Raw genomic sequence first — 20,811 nt, 5'->3', positions numbered from 1 at the left:
GTGGTGGCTCAAGCCTGTAATCCCAGCACTTTGGGAGGCCGAGACGGGCGGATCACGACGTCAGGAGATCGAGACCATCCTGGCTAACACGGTGAAACCCCGTCTCTACTAAAAAATACAAAAAACTAGCCGGGCTAGGTGGCGGGGCCTGTAGTCCCAGCTACTCAGGAGGCTGAGGCAGGAGAATGGTGTAAACCCGGGAGGAGGAGCTTGCAGTGAGCTGAGATCCGGCCACTGCACTCCAGCCTGGGCCACAGAGCGAGACTCCGTCTCAAAAAAAAAAAAAAAAAAAAAAAAAAAAAAGAAAGAGTAGTCTGTATAGAGTCTCTGTTTCCTTACCTCCCACTCTTTTTCTTAGTAAGATCCTTCCTTCCTTCCTTCCTTCCTACCTTCCTTCCTTCCTTCCTTCTCTTTCTTTTCTCTCTTTTCTCTCCTCTCCTTCTTTCTTGTTTTTTTGTTTGTTTGTTTGAGATGGAGTATGGCTTTGTCTCCCGGGCTGGAATGCAGTAGCATGATCTTGGCTTACTGCAACCTCCACCTGGCAGGTTCAAGCAATTCTCCTGCTTCAGCCTTCCGAGTAGCTGGGACTACATGTGTGCACCACCATGCCTGGCTAATTTTTTGTATTTTTAGTAGAGACAGGGTTTCACCATGCTGGCCAGGCTGGTCTTGAACTCCTGACCTCGTGATCTGCCACCACCCCCCGCCGTCCTCGGCCTCCCAAAGTGCTGGGATTACAGGTGTGAGCCACTGCACCTGGCCTATTTTTATGTTTAACTGTGACAAGTATACATAACATAAAATGTACCATCTTGAACTTTTTTTTTTTTTTGAGACAGAGTTTCACTCTTGTTGCCCAGGCTGGAGTGCAATGGCACGATCTCAGCTCACTGCAAACTCCGCCCCCTGAGTTCAAGCGATTCTCCTGCCTCAGCCTCCCAAGTAGCTGGGATTATAGTTATGCACCACCACACCCGGCTAATTTTGTATTTTTTTTAGTAGAGACAGGGTTTCTCCATGTCGGTCAGGCTAGTCCTGAACTCCCGACCTCAGGTAATCCATCCACCTCGGCCTCCCAAAGTGCTGGGATTACAGGCATAAGCCACTGCGCCGGCCTTTTTTTTTTTTTTTTTTTTTTTTTTTTGAGACGGAGTCTTGCTCTGTTGTCCAGGCTGGTGTGCAGTGGCATGATCGTGGCTCACTGCAACCTCCACCTCCCAGATTCAAGTGATTCTCCTGCCTCAGCCTCCAAAGTAGCTGGGATTACAGGCACCTGCCATCACGCCTGGCTAATGTTTGTATTTTTAGTAAAGACGAGGTTTCACCATGTTGGTCAGGCTGGCCTTGAACTCCTGACCTCAAGCAATCCACTCGACTCAGCCTCCCAAAGTGCTGGGATTACAGGTGTGAGGCAGCCACCGCGCCTGGCTCATCTTGAACATTTTAGTGTACAGTTCAGTAGCATTAAGTGCATTTACATTGTGCGCAACCCGTCTCCAGAATTCTTTTCATCTTAGGGAACTGAAACTCTATACCCATTAAACAACTGCACATTCTCCTCTCCCTCCAGCCTCTGGCAATCACTGTTCTACTTTCTGTCTCGATGAATTTGACTACCCTATGTACCTTATGTAAGTGGAATCATACAGTATTTTGGTGACTGGCTTATTTCACTTGGTATAATGCCCTCGTGGTTCATCTATGTTGTAGCATGTGTCAGTGTTTCCTTGCCTTTCACCCTGAATAATGTTTCATTGTATGTTCAGCATATAGCACATATTTGTTTATTCATTTGCCTATTTTTTTTTTTTTTTTTTTTTGAGACGGAGTCTGGCTCTGTCGCCCAGGCTGGAGTGCGGTGGCCGGATCTCAGCTCACTGCAAGCTCCGCCTCCCGGGTTTACGCCATTCTCCTGCCTCCGCCTCCCAAGTAGCTGGGACTACAGGCGCCCGCCTCGTCGCCCGACTAGTTTTTTGTATTCTTTAGTAGAGACGGGGTTTCACCGTATTAGCCAGGGTGGTCTCGATCTCCTGACCTCGTGATCCGCCCGTCTCGGCCTCCCAAAGTGCTGGGATTACAGGCTTGAGCCACCGCGCCCGGCCTATTCATTTGCCTATTGATGGATACTTGGGTTGCTTCTACCTTTTGGCTGTTGTGAATAATGTCGCTATGAACTTGAGTGTACAAATTCACTCAAGTGTCCCTTTGAGACACTGCTTTCAATTCTTTTGGGTATATACCCAGAAGTGGAATTGCTACATCATATGGTAAGTCTATTTTTAACTTTTTTTTTTTTTTTTTTTTTTTGAGACGGAGTCTCGCTCTGTCGCCCAGGCTGGAGTGCAGTGGCCGGATCTCAGCTCACTGCAAGCTCCGCCTCCCGGTTCACGCCATTCTCCTGCCTCAGCCTCCGGAGTAGCTGGGACTACAGGCGCCCACCACCTCGCCCGGCTAGTTTTTTGTATTTTTTATTTTTTATTTTTTATTTTTTATTTTTTTTTTTGAGGCGGAGTCTCGCTCTGCCGCGCAGGCTGGAGTGCAGTGGCCGGATCTCAGCTCACTGCAAGCTCCGCCTCCCGGGTTCACGCCATTCTCCTGCCTCAGCCTCCCAAGTAGCTGGGACTACAGGCGCCCGCCATCTCGCCCGGCTAGTTTTTTTTTTTTGTATTTTTTAGTAGAGACGGGGTTTCACCATGTAAGCCAGGATGGTCTCGATCTGCTGACCTCGTGATCCACCCGTCTCGGCCTCCCAAAGTGCTGGGATTACAGGCTTGAACCACCGCGCCCGGCCTATTTTTAACTTTTTCAGGAACCGCTGTCCTGTTTTCAATGCTGCACAGGGTTCCAATTTGTCTGCATCCTTACCAACACTTGTTGTTTTCTGCTTTTTTTTTTTTTTTGACAAGTAGCCATCCCGATGGGTGTGAGGTGGTATCCCATGGTTTTGATTTCTGTTTCTCTAATGATTAGTGATGTTGAACATCTTTTCGTATGCTTATTGGTCATATGTAAATCTTCTTTGGAGATAAGTCTATTCAAGTCCTTTGCTTATTTTATTTTATTATTTTATTTATTTATTTATTTGAGATGGAGTTTTGCTCTTTTGCCCAGGCTGGAGTGCAATGGCATGATCTCGGCTCATTGCAACCTCCACCTCGCGGGTTCAAGTGACTCTTCTGCCTCAGCCTCCTGAGTAGCTGGGATTACAGACGTGCACCACCACGCCCAGCTAATTTTTGTATTTTTAGTAGAGATGGGGTTTTGCTATGTTGGCCAGGCTGATCTCAAACTCCTGGCCTCATGTGATCCACCCACTTCAGCCTCCCAAAGTGCCTGGAATTACAGGCATGAGCCACCACACCCGGCCCATCTTTGGGATTTTGATAGGGATTACATTGAATCTGCAGATTACAGGCATGAGCCACCACACCCAGCCCATTTTTGGGAATTTGATAGGGATTACATTGAATCTGCAGATTACAGGCATGAGCCACCACACCCAGCCCATTTTTGGGAATTTGATAGGGATTACATTGACTCTGCAGATTGCTTTACATAGTACTGATATCTTTTTTTTTTTTTGAGACGGAGTCTGGCTCTGTCGCCCAGACTGGAATGCAGTAGTGCGATCTCGGTTCGCTGCAACCTCCGCCTCCTGGGTTCGAGCAATTCTCTGCCTCAGCCTCCTCAGTAGGTGGGATTACAGGTGCCTTCCACCAAGCCTGGCTAATTTTTGTATTTTTAGTAGAGACGGGGTTTCACCATCTTGGCCAGGCTGGTCTTGAACTCCTGACCTCGTGATCCACCCCCCCTTGGCCTCCCAAAGTGCTGGGATTACAGGCGTGAGCCACCGTGCCCGGCCCTGATATCTTAACAATGTTAATGCTTCCAATCCATGAGCATGGAGTGTCTTTCCATATATTTGTGTCTTCTGCAATTTATTTTAGTAATGTTTTTAGCTTTCGCTGTACAAGTCTTTTGCCTCCTTGGTTACCCTTATTCTTAAGCGTATTATTATTTTTGGTGCTATTAGAAATGGAACGGTTTTCTTAATTTCCTTTTCAAATCATTCGTTGTTAATTATATAAAATTCAGAAATTCTTTTTTTTTTTTTTTTTTTTGAGACAGAGTCTTGCTCTGTTGCCCAGACTGGAATGCAGTGGTGCAATCTCAGCTCACTGCAGCCTCCGCCTCCTGGATTCAAGCAATTCTCCTGCCTCAGCCTTGCAAATAGCTGGGATTACAGGTGCATGCCACCATATCCAGCTAACTTTTTGTATTTTTAGTAGAGATGAGGTTTCACCATGTTGGCCAGGCTGGTCTGAAACTCCTGAACTGAAGTGATTTGCCCTCCTCAGCCTTCCAAAGTACTAAGATTACAGGCATGAGCCACTGCGCCCAGCCAGAATTCAGCAATTCTATAAGTCTGCTTTTGTGTATTGATTCAGCAAATCAGATATTGCCTTTCTGTTATAGAGGGTAAAGATTTATTTATTTTAAACCCCATGCCCTTATGTTCCAGCCTCCCCTTTCTTCCCAACTTCCGTGTATAAGTTGTGTCATGATTTTTAGTTAAATCAGTATTCAGTATTTATATTATGATTTTATAAGTATTATTTCTAGCTAAGCTGTATAATATGCTACGATAATAGTTCCTTTGTTCAATTTTTGTTTTCCCTGGAGTGAATAATTACCTTGTTTCTTAGTTTTATTTTATATAATAGACAGCATTTTTACATACCAGTTACTGTTCTTTTATTTTTTTTTGAGATGGAGTTTTGCTCTTGTTGCCCGGACTGGGGTGCAAAGGCGTGATCTCGGCTCACTGCAACCTCTGCCTCCCAGGTTCAAGCGATTCTCCTCCCTCAGCCTCCTGAGCATACCAGTTACTGTTCTAAGCCCTTTATAAAATTTAACTCACATAAACCTAAAAACTGAGAGGCTGGATGTTTCATTACATTCCAGCGTCACTGGCCTTCTCTTCCCTCCAAAGTCCCACCTTATAGCTTTTAACTGTGTTGTTCCCTCTTTCTGGAACGATCTCTTTCATTCTCCGAATGACTAGTTTCTTCTCATCCTTGAAGTCTTTTGTACTTGAATGTCATCTTTCTGACTAGTCTAATGAAAATAGGCCACAGCCTTCTTTTTTTTTTTTATTGGTAGCCCATTTATCACGTGGTTAATTATTAAATTATTTTATGCTTATTTGATTAATGTCTCTCTCCCCACTAAATACCCCTGAAAATTTCATTAGGGCCAAAACCATGTCTGGTTTAGCTAAGCATTTTGTCCTTGGTACCTGATGTAGTGCCTAGTACTCTAATGTGATGAGTAGATGTCAGCTCCTTTTATGTTTCAGGCACCATGATAAGAGTTTTACATGTATGTATGAATGTATTTATGTATTTATTTGTATTTACATATATTTATTTATTTATTTATTGCAGAAGGGGATCTCACTTTCTCTCCCAGGCTGGAGTGGAGTGGTGTGATCATAGCTCACTGCAACCTCAAACACCTGAGCTCAGGTGATCCTCCTGCCTTAGCCTTCCATGTAGCCGGGACTGCAGGTGTACCCTAACACACCCAGCTGATTTTTTTAAAAATTGTTTTTTTAGGGACAAAGTCTCACTATGTTGCCCAGACTGATCTCAAACTCCTGACTTCAAGTGATCCTCCCACCTCAGTCTTCAGAGTAGCTGGGATTATAGGCAAGAATAACCACACCTGGCTACCTGCATTTATCTTAATCCCCACAACAGTCCTATTTCATAGGTGTTGTTAACTATCCCCATTTTATAGGTAAGGTCAAGCAGCTTATCCAAAGTCACACAGCTAGTACAAGACAATGGTAGAGTTAAACCTAAATCTTGGTTGTGCTCGGTGGCTCATGCCTCTAATCCCAGCACTTTGGGAGGTCAAGGCAGGAGGATCACTTGAACCCAGATGTCAAGACCAGACTAGGTAACAGGCCAAGACTAAGTCTCTACAAAAATTTCAAATAGTATCCAGGTGTGGTAGCGTGCGCCTGTAGTTGAGGCTACTCAGGAGGCTGAGGTAGGAAGTTTGCTTGAGCCCAGGAATTCGGGGCTACAGTGAACCATGATTGTGCCACTACACTCCAGCCTGGGCAGCAGAGTGAGACCTTGACTCAAAAAAGAAAAACCACACACCCCCAAAACCCCTAAGTCTCTGTGACTTTTGAGCCAGTGTTTTCACCATTTTCTGTTGATTAATGGGATTTATAGTCAAGAAAAATACTTTTTTAAAAATTGAGTAAACATTGGGGGCCGGGCGCGGTGGCTCAAGCCTGTAATCCCAGCACTTTGGGAGGCCGAGACGGGCGGATCACGAGGTCAGGAGATCGAGACCATCCTGGCTAACACGGTGAAACCCCGTCTCTACTAAAAATACAAAAAACTAGCCGGGCGAGGTGGCGGGCGCCTGTAGTCCCAGCTACTCAGGAGGCTGAGGCAGGAGAATGGCGTGAACCCAGGAGGCAGAGCTTGCAGTGAGCCGAGATTGCGCCACTGCACTCCAGTCTGGGCGACAGAGCGAGACTCTGCCTCAAAAAAAAAAAAAAAAAATTGAGTAAACATTGATTCCTTGCCTATTCAGTTGCTGAATGAACAGTGAAAAATTAAGTAGTTATATAAAGAGTGAATCTGATTTTTCCTCATTTGTAAAATAAAGACATTAATTAGGAATGGAATTGATTACTTTAACTCAAATTGAATTACTATTAAATTATTATTTTACAAATAATAGGATTTGCAAACTAATAGGGCTGTGCTCTAACCTTTACCCCATTATTTCAGTTACCAAATATAACATTTACATAGCTCTTAAAGATTGTTGGGGTTTGAGGGTTTCAATCTGAAGCATTCCTCTTACTTCAATCCAGTTGAGAAATATGAAAAAAGTTTGATAGATGGAAATACAGTAACACTCATTACAAATAAAACTAATATTCAAGAAGATAGCTTGTATTTGTGGGCTAGTAGATGTTCTAATACTGAATCCAGAATTAGACAGATTTATCCACCTAAATACAAGCAGTACTTGAAAACCAGACAAAAACCTATGGACTTCCTCATGTGGGCACTTACCCCTATAAAATTTGACCAGTTCAGAGTAGCAAAGCTGAGTGTGTACTCCCTGCAGCCAGCTGGATCTCAAAATAGGAAAGAAGGAGCTGTGTTTTTCTTCTAGTCACTAAGAAGGGAGGGGTGATATGCTAAACACTTGGCTGTCTACATTGAAAGAAACATCTGGAGTAGGGAATAAGTGTTTTTCCCTGCTAAGATGGTAACAATCCAGAGAGAAGCAAGTCAAAAAATAAAATAAACATAAAAAATTTTAGAAGATGATACAAGATTCTCTTGATTGGGTTCCATTTTCACTTATCAGATCAATGCTTAAATCTAGTAACTTTATTTTATTTTATTTTTTTGAGACAGAGTCTCGCACTGTTGCCTGGGCTAGAGTGCCGTGGCACAATCTCAGCTCACTGCAACTTCTGCCTCCCAGGTTCAAGCGATTCTCCTGCCTCAGCCTCCCTAGTAGCTGGGATTACAGGCATCCGCCACCACGCCCAGCTACTTTTTTGTATTTTTAGTAGAGGCAGGGTTTCACCATGTTGGCCAGGCTGGTCTCGAACTCCTGACCTTGTGATTTGCCCGCCTCGGCCTCCCAAAGTGCTGGGATTACAGGTGTGAGCCACCGTGCCTGGCCTAGTAGATTTTGTTTTTTGAGACAGGGTCTCATTCTGTCATCTTGGCTGGAGTACAGTAGCATGATCACCACTCACTGCAGCCTCAACCTCTGTGGACTCAGGTGATCCTCCCGCCTCAGCATCTAGAGTAGCTGGGACTACTTATGGGCACATGCCACCATGCCCGGCTAATTTTTGAATTTTCCTTTTTTTTTTCTTTTTTTTTTGTAGAGACAAAGTTTTGCCATGTTGCCCAGACTGGTGTCGAACTCATGGGCTCAAGGGATCTTCCCACCTTGGCCTCCCAAAGTTCTGTGATTACAGGCATGAGCCACTGCACCTGACTCTAGTAGACTTTTTGATGATTGAGGTAAAATGATAAACTAAATCCCTTTACCTGTTTTTTGGTGTCATTTTAGACTACTGATTTGAACACATTTAAACTATGGGTTTAAAAAAAAAATTGGGACATATAGTTAATGAAAATCATTGACCGTCCCTGTGTTTCTTTCTCTTTTTTTTTTTTTTTTTTTCCTGTTTTTCTTGTTTTTTTTATTCGGGGTTTCACTCTGTTGCCTAGGCTGGAATGCAGTGGCCCGATCTTGGCTTACTGCAGCCTCAACCTCCCTGGCTCAAGTGATCCTCGCAGGGCAGCCTCCTGAGTAGCTAGGACTACAGGTGCACACCACTATGTCAGGCTAATTTTTAAACTTTTTCGTAGAGGCAGGGTCTCCCTATGTTGCCCAGGATGGTCTCAAACTCCTGGGCTCAAGCAATCCTCCCATCTCCATCTCTCAAAGTGTTAGGATTATAGCTGTCAGCCACCATACCTGGCCTCTTTATTTTTTAACCATCCCATATTTCATTTCTTTTTATTATTTTTATTTATTTATTTATTTATTGAGATGAAGTCTCACTCTGTCACCCAGGATGGAGTGCAATGGTACAATCTTAGCTTACTGCAACCTCCATCTCCTGGGTTCAAGCAATTCTCCTGTCTCAGCCTCCAAATTTCCGGGCGCGGTGGCTCAAGCCTGTAATCCCAGCACTTTGGGAGGCCGAGACGGGCGGATCACGAGGTCAGGAGATCAAGACCATCCTGGCTAACACGGTGAAACCCCGTCTCTACTAAAAATACAAAAAACTAGCCGGGCGAGGTGGCGGGCGCCTGTAGTCCCAGCTACTCGGGAGGCTGAGGCAGGAGAATGGCGTGAACCCGGGAGGCGGAGCTTGCAGAGAGCTGAGATCCGGCCGCCGCACTCCAGCCTGGGTGACAGAGCAAGACTCCGTCTCAAAAAAAAAAAAAAAAAATTTTATATACAGACAGTATCTCACTGTGTTTCCCAAGCTGGTCTCAAACTCCCGGCCTCAATGATTCTCCTGCCTTGGTTTCTCTGTGTTGGGATTACAGGCATGAGCCACCACACCCAGCCCCATACTTCATTTCAAAGTGTCCATGAAGGCCGGGCACGGTGACTCACGACTGTAATCTCAACACTTTGGGAGGCCGAGGCAGGTGGATTACCTGAGGTCAGGAGTTCAAGACCAGCCTGGCCAACATGCCTGGTGCATGCCACCACACCTGGCTAATTTTTGTATTTTTAGTAGAGACAGGGTTTCACCATGTTGGCTAGACTGGTCTTGAGCTCCTGACCTTGGGTGATCCGCCCACCTCAGCCTCCCAAAGTTCTGGGATTATAGGCGTGAGCCACCATACCCGGCCATAGAGTCACCTTTTAAAACCAGCTATAGGCCAGGCGTGGTGGCTCATGCCTGTAATCCCAGCACTTTGGGAGGCCAAGGCGGGTGGATCACAAGGTCAAGAGTTCGAGACCAGCCTGACCAACATGGTGAAACCCCATCTCTACCAAAAATACAAAAATTAGCCAGGTGTGGTGTTGAACGCCTATAATCCCAGCTACTCAAGAGGCTGAGGCAGGAGAATTGCTTGAACCTGGGAGGTGGAGCTTGCAGTGAGCCGAGATCACACCACTGCACTGCAGCCTGGGCAACAGAGCGGGACTTCGTCTTAAAAAAAAACCCATCTATGCTGGACAGTTATGCAGCATGTGTTCTCTGCCTCAGACTCTGTTTTAGAGATGCCTTTCTTGTTTTACATTGCTGTTTTTAGGAAGAGGAGTTGCAGGAAATATTTGTTTATTTCTCTTACATGATTTGAGCTTCAATAAAATATATTTATTTTGTGACTGACTTTTCTACCTGGAAATGAAGTAGAGTGATGCCACCTAGGCTGAATTCTGTGCCAGTTCATGGTAACTTCTGGTAACCTAAAGTCTCAAGATAGTTTCAGTAGTTGGAATGTCTTCTTCTGTCTACCCATCCTCATCACATTTTGTTGTTGTTGTTGAGACAGGGTCTTGCTCTGTTGCCCAGGCTGTAGCGCAGTAGTGCAATCATGGCTCAATGCATCCTCAGCCTCTCAAGTTCGATGATCTTCCCACCTGAGCCTCCTGAGTAGCTGGGACTACAGGCACATGCCACCATGCCCAGCTAATTTTTAATTTTCTTTTTTTGGTAGAGACGGGATTTTGCCATGTTGCCCAAGCTGGTCTTGAACTCCTGGGCTCAAGCAATCCACCTGCCTCAGACTACCAAAGTGTTGAGATTATAGGCCTGAGGCACCACACCTGGCCCTCATCACATTTTTTTTTTTGACTATATATTTTAATTTCAATAGTTTTGGGGGTACAGGTGGGTTTTGGTTACATGGATAAGTTCTTTAGTGGTGGTTTCTGAGATTTTAGTGCACCTGTCACCTGAGCAGTTTACACTGTACCCAATATGTAGTCTTTTATCCCTCACCCCCGTCCAGCCTTCCCTCCCAGTCCCCAAATTCTACCTTATATTACTCTTGTGCCTTTGCGTCCTCATAGCTTAGCTCTCATTTATAAGTGAGAACATATAATATGCAGTTTTCCATTCCTGAGTTACTTCATTTAGAATAATGGCCTATAGCTCCATCCAAGTTGCTGCAAATGACATTATTTTGTTCCTTTTTATGGCTGAGTAGTATTCCATGGTGTATATATACCACATTTTCTTTATCCACTTGTTGGTCGATGAGCACTTAGGTTGGTTCCATATCTTTGCAATTGCAAATTGTGCTGCTATAAACATGCACCTCATCACATTTTTATAACAGCCCTATTGAAATATAATTCACACATCATACAATTTAAAGTTCACACATCATACATTTAAAGTATACAATTCAGTGGTTCTTAGTTTATGCAGTTTTGCATCCACTACCATAGTCAATTTTAGAACATTTTATTATCCCCCAAAGGAAATCCTACCCACTTACCTATCACCACTTAATCCTCCCATTACTCCTCTCGCATTGCCCTAGGTAGTCACTAATTTACTTTCTGTCTCTATAGATTGCCCTATTCTGGACATTTTATATAGATGGAATCATGCAACATGTGGTCCTTTGTTACTGGCTTCTGTCTCTTTGTATAATGTTTTTAGGCTTACTTCACATTGTACCATGTATCAGTACTTTCTTCCCTTTTATGGCTGAATAAATATTTCATCATATGAATATATCACATTTTATTGATCCAGTTATCAGTTGATAAACATTTGTCTTGTTTCCACTTTGGGCTATTATGAATAGTGCTTCTGTGAAATTTGTGTACAGGTTTTGTGTAAGCATATGTTTTCTTCTCTTTTTCTTCTTTTCTTTTCTTTTTTTTTTTTTTGTGAGACAGGGTCTCACTCTGTTGCCCAAGCTGGAGTGCAGTGGCAGGATCTTGGCTCACTGCAATCTCTGCCTCCTGGGTTCAGGCAATTCTTGTACCTCAGTCTCCCGAGTAGTTGGGATTACAGGCATGCACCACCACACCCAGCTAATTTTTGTATTTTTAGTAGAGACAGAACTTCACCATGTTGGCCAGGCTGGTCTTAAACTCCTGGCCTCAAGTGATCCAACTGCCTCAGCCTCCCAAAGTGCTGGGATTACAGGCTTGAGCCACCGCAGCTGGCCCTGTGTGGGCATGTTTTCAATTCTCTTGGGTGTATACCTAGCAGCGGAGTTGCTAGGTCACATGGTAACTCTATGCTTTAACCATTTGAGGAACTGCCCAACTGTCCTCCAAAGCAGCTGCATCGTTTTGCAATGCCATAAGTGGTACATGAGGTTTCCAATTTCTTTACACCCTTCAGAACTTGTTATCTGTCTTTTTTATTATAGCCATTCTATAGGTATGAAGTGATAGCTTGCTGTGATTTTGATTTGCATTTCCTTGATAACTCTCCATTAAAAGTTTATTATTCTGGGCTGGGTGCGGTGGCTCACACCTGTAATCCTAACACTTTGGGAGGCCGAGGTGGGTGCATCATTTGAGGTCAGGAGTTGAAAACCAGCCTGGCCAACATGGTGAAACCCCGTCTCTACTAAAAATATTTTTAAAATTAGACAGGCATGGTGGCAGGTGCCTGTAATCCCAGCTACTCAGGAGGCTGAGGCAGGAGAATCGCTTGAACCCGGGAGGCAGAGGTTGCAGAGCCAAGATCGTGCCGCTGCACTCCAGCCTGGGCAATGAGAGTGAAACTCCATCAGAAAAAACAAAAACAAAAAAAGTTTATTGTTCTGGCTGGGCATGGTGGCTCAGGCCTGTAATCCCAGCACTTTGGGAGGCCAAAGTAGGAGGATTGCTTGAGTCCAGGAGTTTGAGACCAGACTGGGCACATAATGAGTCCCTGTCTCTATTTTTCAAAAATAATAATTATTGTTCTGCTTATCCTTTCAAGGCCCAAGTGTCTTTTTTGAGAGGCTTCACCCTCAGGAATTAATTGTGTCTTCTTTCATATTCTTTTTTTTTTTTTTTTTGAGGCGGAGTCTCGCTCTGTCGCCCGGACTGGAGTGCAGTGGCCGGATCTCAGCTCACTGCAAGCTCCGCCTCCCGGGTTTACGCCATTCTCCTGCCTCAGCCTCCCGAGTAGCTGGGACTACAGGCGCCCGCCACCTCGCCCGGCTAGTTTTTGTACTTTTAGTAGAGACGGGGTTTCACCGTGTTAGCCAGGATGGTCTCGATCTCCTGACGTCGTGATCCACCCGTCTCGGCCTCCCAAAGTGCTGGGATTACAGGCTTGAGCCACCGCGCCCGGCCTTTCATATTCTTATACCATTAGTACAAATATTTTGTTTTGACTTTTCTTTTCTTTTTTTTTTTTTTTGAGACAGTTTCACTCTTGTTGCCCAGGCTGAAGTGCAAGGGCATGACCTCAGCTCACTGCAACCTCTCCCTCCCAGGGTCAAGTGATTCTCCTGCCTCAGCCTCCCAAGTGGCTGGGATCACAGGTGCGAGCCATGGCACCCAGCCCATTCTGCTCCTTTTCTAGATCGTAAGCTCTAGTTTGTGAACTTGTTAGTGACTCCTTGTGGATGTGCATTTAAATTTATTATGTACCTCCCTGTGGAGTGTGTTAATAAATAAATATATTATGAAATATTTCACTCATACGCCATTCATCTATGAGTCCCCACAGCATCAAGCAGTGTTTATATATAGTTGGTATTTGCTTGGCTGGATGTGGTGGCTCACACCTGTAATCCCAGAACTTTTGAAGGCCACCAAGGTGGGCAGATCACATGCGGTCAGGAGTTCGAGACCAGTCTGGCCAACGTGGTGAAGCCCCATCTCTACTAAAAATATAAAAATTAGCCAGGCATGGTGGCACATGCCTGTAATCCCAGCTCCTTGGGAGGCTGCGGCAGGAGAATTGCCTGAACCCAGGAGACAGAGGTTGCAGTGAGCTGAGATTGCACCACTGCACTCCAGCATGGGCAACAGAGCGAAACTCTGTCTCAAAAAACAAACAAACCAACAAATATTTGCTGAATGACTGAAATAGTGCAAAGGATCTCATGGGTAATTACGGGTTCTGTTACTTCTCAGAGAAAGTGAACTTTCTCTTATTGGGTGATACAATGACTTGGACCCCAGGAAATAATGTATTTTAGGCAAACGTTCAGATAAGTTATATGTCCTGGAGACCACTGGCTCCAGTAATATGTCTTGTGGATCATCCACATTCCGGTTGTATTAGCAATTTAGATGTTAGGCCGCTGGATTGTGTGTCTGTGAGACTTTTTAGGGATTTATTAACATGATACTCAATTAGAAAACCCTGTGTTTATTTCACTCATTTTAACAAATATCTGTGCCTATTATGTACCAGGAACTTAGCTAGGTATCAAATGTGGGGTCGGGTTTTCTCCTGCTGTGGCAGTTCACAGTTAAGGACCCAGGGTGAGGATGACTTTGATGGCAAATGAATGGATACAGGATTCATAAACTTTATGAAACTAGACTAAATGAGCACTTGATCGGAGAGCTTAATTTTCAGAAATACAACTTCTTTATTTTTTTTGTTTTCTGAGACAAAGTCTCACTCTGTCACCCAGGCTGGAATGATCTCGGCTCATTGCAACCTCTGATACCCAGGTTCAAGTGATTCTCGTGCCTCAGCCTCCCCAGTAGCTGGGACCACAGGTGCGCACCATCATGTCTAATTTTTTTATTTTTAGTAGAGACGGGGTTTCAGCATGCTGACCAGGCTGGTCTTGAACTCCTGGCCTTAAGCAATCCACCTGCCTCTGCCTCCCAAAGTGCTCAGATTACAGGCTCGAGCCACTGGGCTGGGCCAGAAATGCAGCTTCTTTAAAGACAATGTTTTACTTATACTAGATTATAATTACAAGTGGCTCATCTGATTGGATCATTCTCTTAAAAGATCTGATGAAAACCTAGTGATTGGGAAGTAGGCATTGTGCCACCCTATCATTATAATCTCTTGAAAGAGAGCAAACAGAAGGACACTCTCTTTTCTCCTTGTTTCATGCGACTCAGTAAGACAGGAAACATGAAGTTTCTGCTATAGGAACAGGGGAATTCGATTTTTCTTTTTCTGGGTGAAAGATGAAGGAGTTATATATTTTTATGTCCACATCCCACCAGCCTTTCCCCCAGATTAGTGAATGTTCTGGGGAAGAGAAGGATAGGACTGTATTATCACTCACACTAGTCTGAAATGGTTCTCAGGGGCCATCAGTCTTATGTCAAGCCCTATGCTAGAAAATGAAGAGCCAGGCAGGGCGCAGTGGCTAACACCTATAATCCCACCACTTAGGGAGGCTGAGGTGGGCAGATCCACCTGAGGTCAGGAGTTCGAGACCAGCCTGACCAACACGGAGAAACCCCGTCTCTACTAAAAATACAAAATTAGCAAGAAGTGGTGGTGCAAGCCTGTAATCCCAATTACTCGGGAGGCTGAGGCAGGAGACTCACTTGAACCCAGGAGGTAGAGGTTGCAGTGAGCCAAGATCATGCCATTGCACTCCAGTCTGGGCAGCAAGAATGAAACTCCATCTCAAAAAAAAAAAAAAAAAGGAAAAAAAAGAAAATGAAGAGCCAAATTTTTTCCTTAATTCTCCTGTACTGTGGTGGATTTCATAAACTGCAGCAGATTCTAAATCTTAAATCTCACTTGCTATTTATTGATATGTCTTAAATGTCATTTTCATGTGAGAATCAATGTCAGGGTTATTAGAGGACCTGAAATGGCTGAATTGTCAGTTCTCCAGGTTTCTCTTAAGAAAGGGATAGACTAGACCAGGCGCAGTGCCTCATATCTGTAATGCCGGTCATTTTGGAGGCTGAGGTAGGCAGATTCCTTGAGCTCAGGAGTTTGAGACCACCCTGAGCAACATGGTGAAACCCTGTCTCTACAAAAAATACAAAAATTAGCCAGGTGTGATTGTGTGTGACTGTACTCCCAGCTACTCAGGAGGCTGAGGTGGGAGGATCACTTGAGCCCAGGAGGTTGAGGCTACAATGAACTGTGATCGTGCCACTACATTTCAGCCTGCCTAGGTGACAGGTTGAGACCCTTTCTCAAAAAAAAAAAGGCCAGGCACGGTGGCTTACGCCTGTAATTCCAGCGTTTTGGGAGGCCGAAGTAAGTGGATCACATGCGATCGGGAGTTTGACAGCAGCCTGGCCAACATGGTGAAACCCTGTCTCTACTAAAAATACAAAAATTAGCTGGGTGTGGTGGCACACATCTGTAATCCCACCTACTTAGGAGGCTGAGGTAGGAGAATCGCTTGAACCTAGGAGGCAGAGGTTGCGGTGAGCCGAGATCGCGCCATTGCACTCCAGCCTGGGTGACAGCAAGACTCCGTATCAAAAAAAAAAAAAACAAAAAAGGAAGGGAAGGGAAAGGCTGAAACAAGAGGATCACTTGAGGCCAGGAGTTCAAGACCAGCCTGAGCAACATAGCAAAAAATTTAGAAATTAGCCAGATATGGTGGCGTGCACCTGTATTCCTAGCTACTTGGGGCACTGAAGCAGGAGGATCACTTGAGCCCAAGAGTTTGAGGCTGCAGTGAGCTATGATTGCGCATCACTGCACTCTAGCCTGAGTGACAGAGCAAGACCCTGTCTCAAAAAAAAAAAGAAAAAAAAGAAAAAAAAGGGGATAGATCTCTGCTCTAACATCCATCAGTTTGCTTTACTCCTTTGAATGGCATGCAGTTTTATTTGGCTCCTAGAAAAAGAAACGCAGGTTTTTACTCATAACCTTGGTTTATGCTCATGAGGTGGAATGGCGGAAGTCATTTGAATTAGTGGCATTTAGAAGAGGACTCATAATTGTACTATGCCCCTCATGATTTCAAGATTTAAGCAGAGCCATCACATGTGACCTAAAATCTTAGATGTCTGGGATGATATTAGATTTGCTTTTAGAAGTAAGGAATGGCAGCATATCATCATGTAGCAAAGAAATATGTAAAGATATCCAGTAAAAGAGTATTCTAGGTATGAGTCTTCGTATGTAGTAGACTGGAAGTGAATAGGCAACATTAATGGGTTTATATAGAGAGAAATGACATGATCACATATACTTGAGAAGGCTAATGCTAGCTGCATTACTGAGGGTGGTTTGGAGGTGTAGGAGAACAGAGGCAGTCAGACAAGTTAAGAGATATTAGAAATAAGGGAATTCAGGAAAAGGTGCAGAAATTAATTTTAGACTTGCAGAATTTGAGATTACCTGCTTGATGGATATATGTTGAATGCTTTCAGAATAAACATGGGTTAATTCATTCACTTAGTAAACATTTGAGTACTTGAGGCCAGGCATGGTGGCTCACGCCTGTAATCCCAGCATTTTGGGAAGCCGAGGTGGGCAGATCATCTGAGGTCAGGAGTTCAAGACCAGCCTGGCCAACATGGCAAAACCCAGTCTCTACTAAAAATACAAAACTTACACAGGCATGGTGGCATGTGCCTGTAGTCCCAGGTACTTGGGAGGCTGAGGCAGGAGAACCGCTTGAACCTGGGAGGTAGAGGTTGCAGTGAGTCGAGATCGTGCCACTGCACGAAAAGCCTGGTAGTGTGATGACGAGTCTTGAAGTTTGATTTATTAACTGAAAGCTAATGTATTGCCTTAAAACCATGGGCATGTAAAGTAGGTAATGTTTTTAAAAAGTTCTAGTATTTCACTGATTTTTTTGTGTGAAATGCAGGAATTTCAGTTTTATTCCCTGGAGGTGGGAAGCAGTCTCAAGGCTGGGGCTTTGTTGACTTCAGATCTGCCAGTGAAACCTAGACAGGTACCCACTTGGTTACCAAGACAGAAAAGGAAACTTTGATTGATCATTCAAATTCAAAGCAGAATGCTAGGGAACAGCAGATTTAAGGTTAGTTGGATGACTGGAATCTAGCATATAAAGATGTGTGAAGACACCCATGTGAAAAGGACATTTCTATTTCCCAGAAGTGTCACTCCCTTCTCAGTGTGAGCAGCCACACATAAAAGCAGAAGGAAAGCAAGAGAGGTAGGATAATTGAGACAGTAGACATAAAATCCTTAGCACAGGCCAGGTGTAGTGACTGACACCTGTAATCCCAACACTTTGGGAGGCAGAGTCAGGAGGATCCCTCAAGCCCAGGAGTACGAAACCAGCCTTGGCAACATAGCATGTCTCTACAAAATTAAAAAATGTAATGGCAAGCACCTGTAGTCCCAGCTACTCAGGAGGCTAAGGTGGGAGGATTGCTTAAGCCTGAGAGGTCAAACCTGCCGTCAGTCACGATCATGCCACTGCACTGCAGCTTGGGTGACAGTACAAGACCCTGTCTCAAAAAATAAATAAAATACTTAGCACCATATACAAGTACCAAATATCAGTAATAGTTATTCTTTTAAAATTAAGAGTCTTCGGCCAGGCACGATGGCTCACGCCTATAATCCCAGCACTTTGGGAGGCTGAGGTGGGCGGATCACGAGGTCAGGAGATCAAGACCATCCTGGCTAACACGGTGAAACCCTGTCTCTACTAAAAATACAAAAAATTAGCCAGGCGTGGTGGCGGGCGCCTGTAGTCCCAGCTACTTGGGAGGCTGAGGCAGGAGAATGGCGTAAACCCGGGAGGCAGAGCTTGCAGTGAGCCGAGATCATGCCACTGCACTCCAGCCTGGGCGACAGAGCGAGACTCTGTCAAAAAAATTGAGTCTTTTTTTTTTTTTTTTTTTTTAAGACAGTCTTGCTTTATCCCCCAGGCTGGAGCGCAGTGGTGCAATCTTGGCTCACTGCAACCTCATCCTCCTGGGTTCAAGCGATATTCCTGTGTCAGCCTCCTGAGTAACTTGGATTACAGGTGCCTGGCTAATTTTTGTATTTTTAGCAGCGACGGGGTTTCACTATGTTGGCCAAGCTGGTTTCCAACTCCTGACCTCATGTGATCTGCCCGCCTCGGCCTCCCAAAGTGGCTGGGATTACAGGCGTGAGCCACTGCGCCCTGCCAGGAGTCTTTTTTTTTTTTTTTTTTTTTGAGACAGAGTATCACTCTATGAAGCCATCCTCCCACCTCAGTCTCTTGAGTAACTAGGACTGCAGCCATGCACCATCATGCCTGGCTAATTTTTGTATTTCTTTGTGTGTGTGTGTGTGTGTGTGACAAAGATCATTCTGTCGCCCAGGCTGGAGTGCAGTGGGGTGACCTCTACTCACTACAACCTCCACCTCCTGGGTTTAAGCAATTCTCCTGCCTCAGCTTCCCCAGTAGCTAGGATTATAGGCACACGCCACCAAGTTCGGCTAGTTTTTGTACTTTTAGTAGAGATGGGGTTTCACCATGTTAGCTAGGTTGGTCTCAAACTCTTGACCTCAGGTGATCTGCCCACCGTGGCTTCCCAAAGTGCTAGGATTACAAGCATGAGCCACTGCACCCAGCCTAATTTTTGTATTTCTTTTAGTAGAGGTGAGGTTTTACCATGTTGCCCAGGCTGGTCTCAAGCTCCTGGGCTCAAGTGATCCATCCACCTCGGCCTCCTAAAGTGCTGAGATTAAAAGTTTGAGCCACTCAAGCCTGTAATCCCAGCACTTTGGGAGGCCGAGATGGGCGGATCACGAGGTCAGGAGATCGAGACCATTCTGGCTAACACGGTGAAACCCTGTCTCTACTAAAAAAATACAAAAAACTAGCCAGGCGAAGTGGCGGGCGTAGTCCCAGCTACTCGGGAGGCTGAGGCAGGAGAATGGCGTAAACCCGGGAGGCAGAGCTTGTAGTGAACTGAGATCCGGCCACTGCACTCCAGCCTGGGCGACAGAGCGAGACTCTGTCTCAAAAAAAAAAAAAAGTTTGAGCCACTGCATCTGATCAAGAGTCTCTAAAAATTGAGTCTTTTTTAAAAAAGAATTCTTGTAATTTAATTTTTTTTTTTTGAGAGGGAATCTCGCTCTATCACCCAGGCTGGAGTATAGTGACACAATCTCGGTTCACTGCAGCCTCCACCTCCTGGGTTCAAGCGATTCTCCTGCCCCAGCCTCCTGAGTAGCTGGGACTATAGGTGCATGCCACTATGCCTGACTAATTTTTTTATTTTTAGTAGAGACAGGGTTTCAGCATGTTGGCCAGGCTGGTCTTGAACTCCTGTCCTCAAGTGATCTACCCACCTTGACCTCCCGAAATGCTGGGATTACACGCATGAGCCACCGCACCCGGCCGAATGTTTCTAAAATTAGAATGAAGGGCAAAATTCTCCTTCCTTTGCAGGTATAGATAATTCACCCATATTGAACTGTCATCTGTGTGCAGAGGCTTGATATTTCCCCTATCAGCTGTCAAGGATGCAGGAGAACTTGAGATGCCTTTGTGGAAAGCACATTTAAAGATTTAGAGCTTTCTCTTCGCAATAGCAAAGACATGGAATCAACCCAAATGCCCATCAATGATAGGCTGGATAAAGAAAATCTGGTATATATATACCATGGAATATACTATGTGGCCATAAAGAGGAACAAGATTATGTCCTTTGCATGGACATGGATGGCGCTGGAAGCCATTATCCCTAGCTAACTAATACAGGAACAGAAAACCAAATATTGCATGTTCTTGCTTATAAATGGGAGCTGAACAATGAGAACACATGGACATAGGGAGGGGAACATCACACACTGGGACCTGTTGTGTGGACAGGCGGGGGAAGAGCATCAAGACAAATAACTAATGCATGTGGGGCTTGGTACCTAAGTGATGGGTTGATGGGTGCAGCAAACCACCATGGCACGTGTTTCTCTATGTAACAAACCTGCACATGTATGCCGGAACTTAAAATAAAATGTTTTAAATAAATAAAGTAGTAATATGAACATTGGTAATAGTGGTACTAAACAGCTTAGTTTTTTCATGTAATAGTATATTTTTAGTATCCTTCCAGGAAAAGATGCATGGATGTGGCATATCATTTTTAATGATACTCTTTTTATGTATGCACTATAATTTATGTAACCAGTCTTCTCACTGATGAGTATATGCTTTTTCAGTATTTTACTATTATAAACGAATGATGCAATGAATATCCTTGTACATATATATTTGTGCACATATATAAGCATCCCTACAAGTGGAATTTCTGAATAAAAGGATATATACACTTGAAAAGATTTAGGGCTTTGAGGCAGGCAGCCAAGTACCTGGATACCTACTCAGTGAGCTGGCCCTGAATATCTTGAGGACTACCTTTCTCTGACTCAGAAAGTTACTTTTGTTTAAATTATAT

General features: G+C 44.5%; 1 protein-coding gene across 8 annotated transcripts in view; it reads left to right on the top strand.

Annotated features, from left to right (window-relative positions):
• RBMS2 (RNA binding motif single stranded interacting protein 2) overlaps positions 1–20,811 on the top strand; it is a 74,830-nt gene that overhangs the window by 18,351 nt on the left and 35,668 nt on the right. The window contains exon 1 of one of the 8 annotated variants that reach the window (XM_033221657.1): positions 8,061–8,084. The exons of the other annotated variants lie outside the window; for them this stretch is intronic. Within the exon in view, the coding sequence (XP_033077548.1) occupies positions 8,076–8,084 (9 nt within the window). The 5' untranslated portion in view covers positions 8,061–8,075. Of the gene's footprint in view, positions 1–8,060; positions 8,085–20,811 lie in introns of those variants that run through there. 8 annotated transcript variants of the gene reach the window in all.

This window comes from Trachypithecus francoisi, unplaced genomic scaffold, assembly GCF_009764315.1.
Source record: "Trachypithecus francoisi isolate TF-2019V2 unplaced genomic scaffold, Tfra_2.0 Lachesis_group11, whole genome shotgun sequence".
NCBI classification, from domain to species: domain Eukaryota; kingdom Metazoa; phylum Chordata; class Mammalia; order Primates; family Cercopithecidae; genus Trachypithecus; species Trachypithecus francoisi.
Note: the sequence above shows the minus strand (reverse complement) of the source record. Positions and strands in the feature narration are given on the sequence as shown.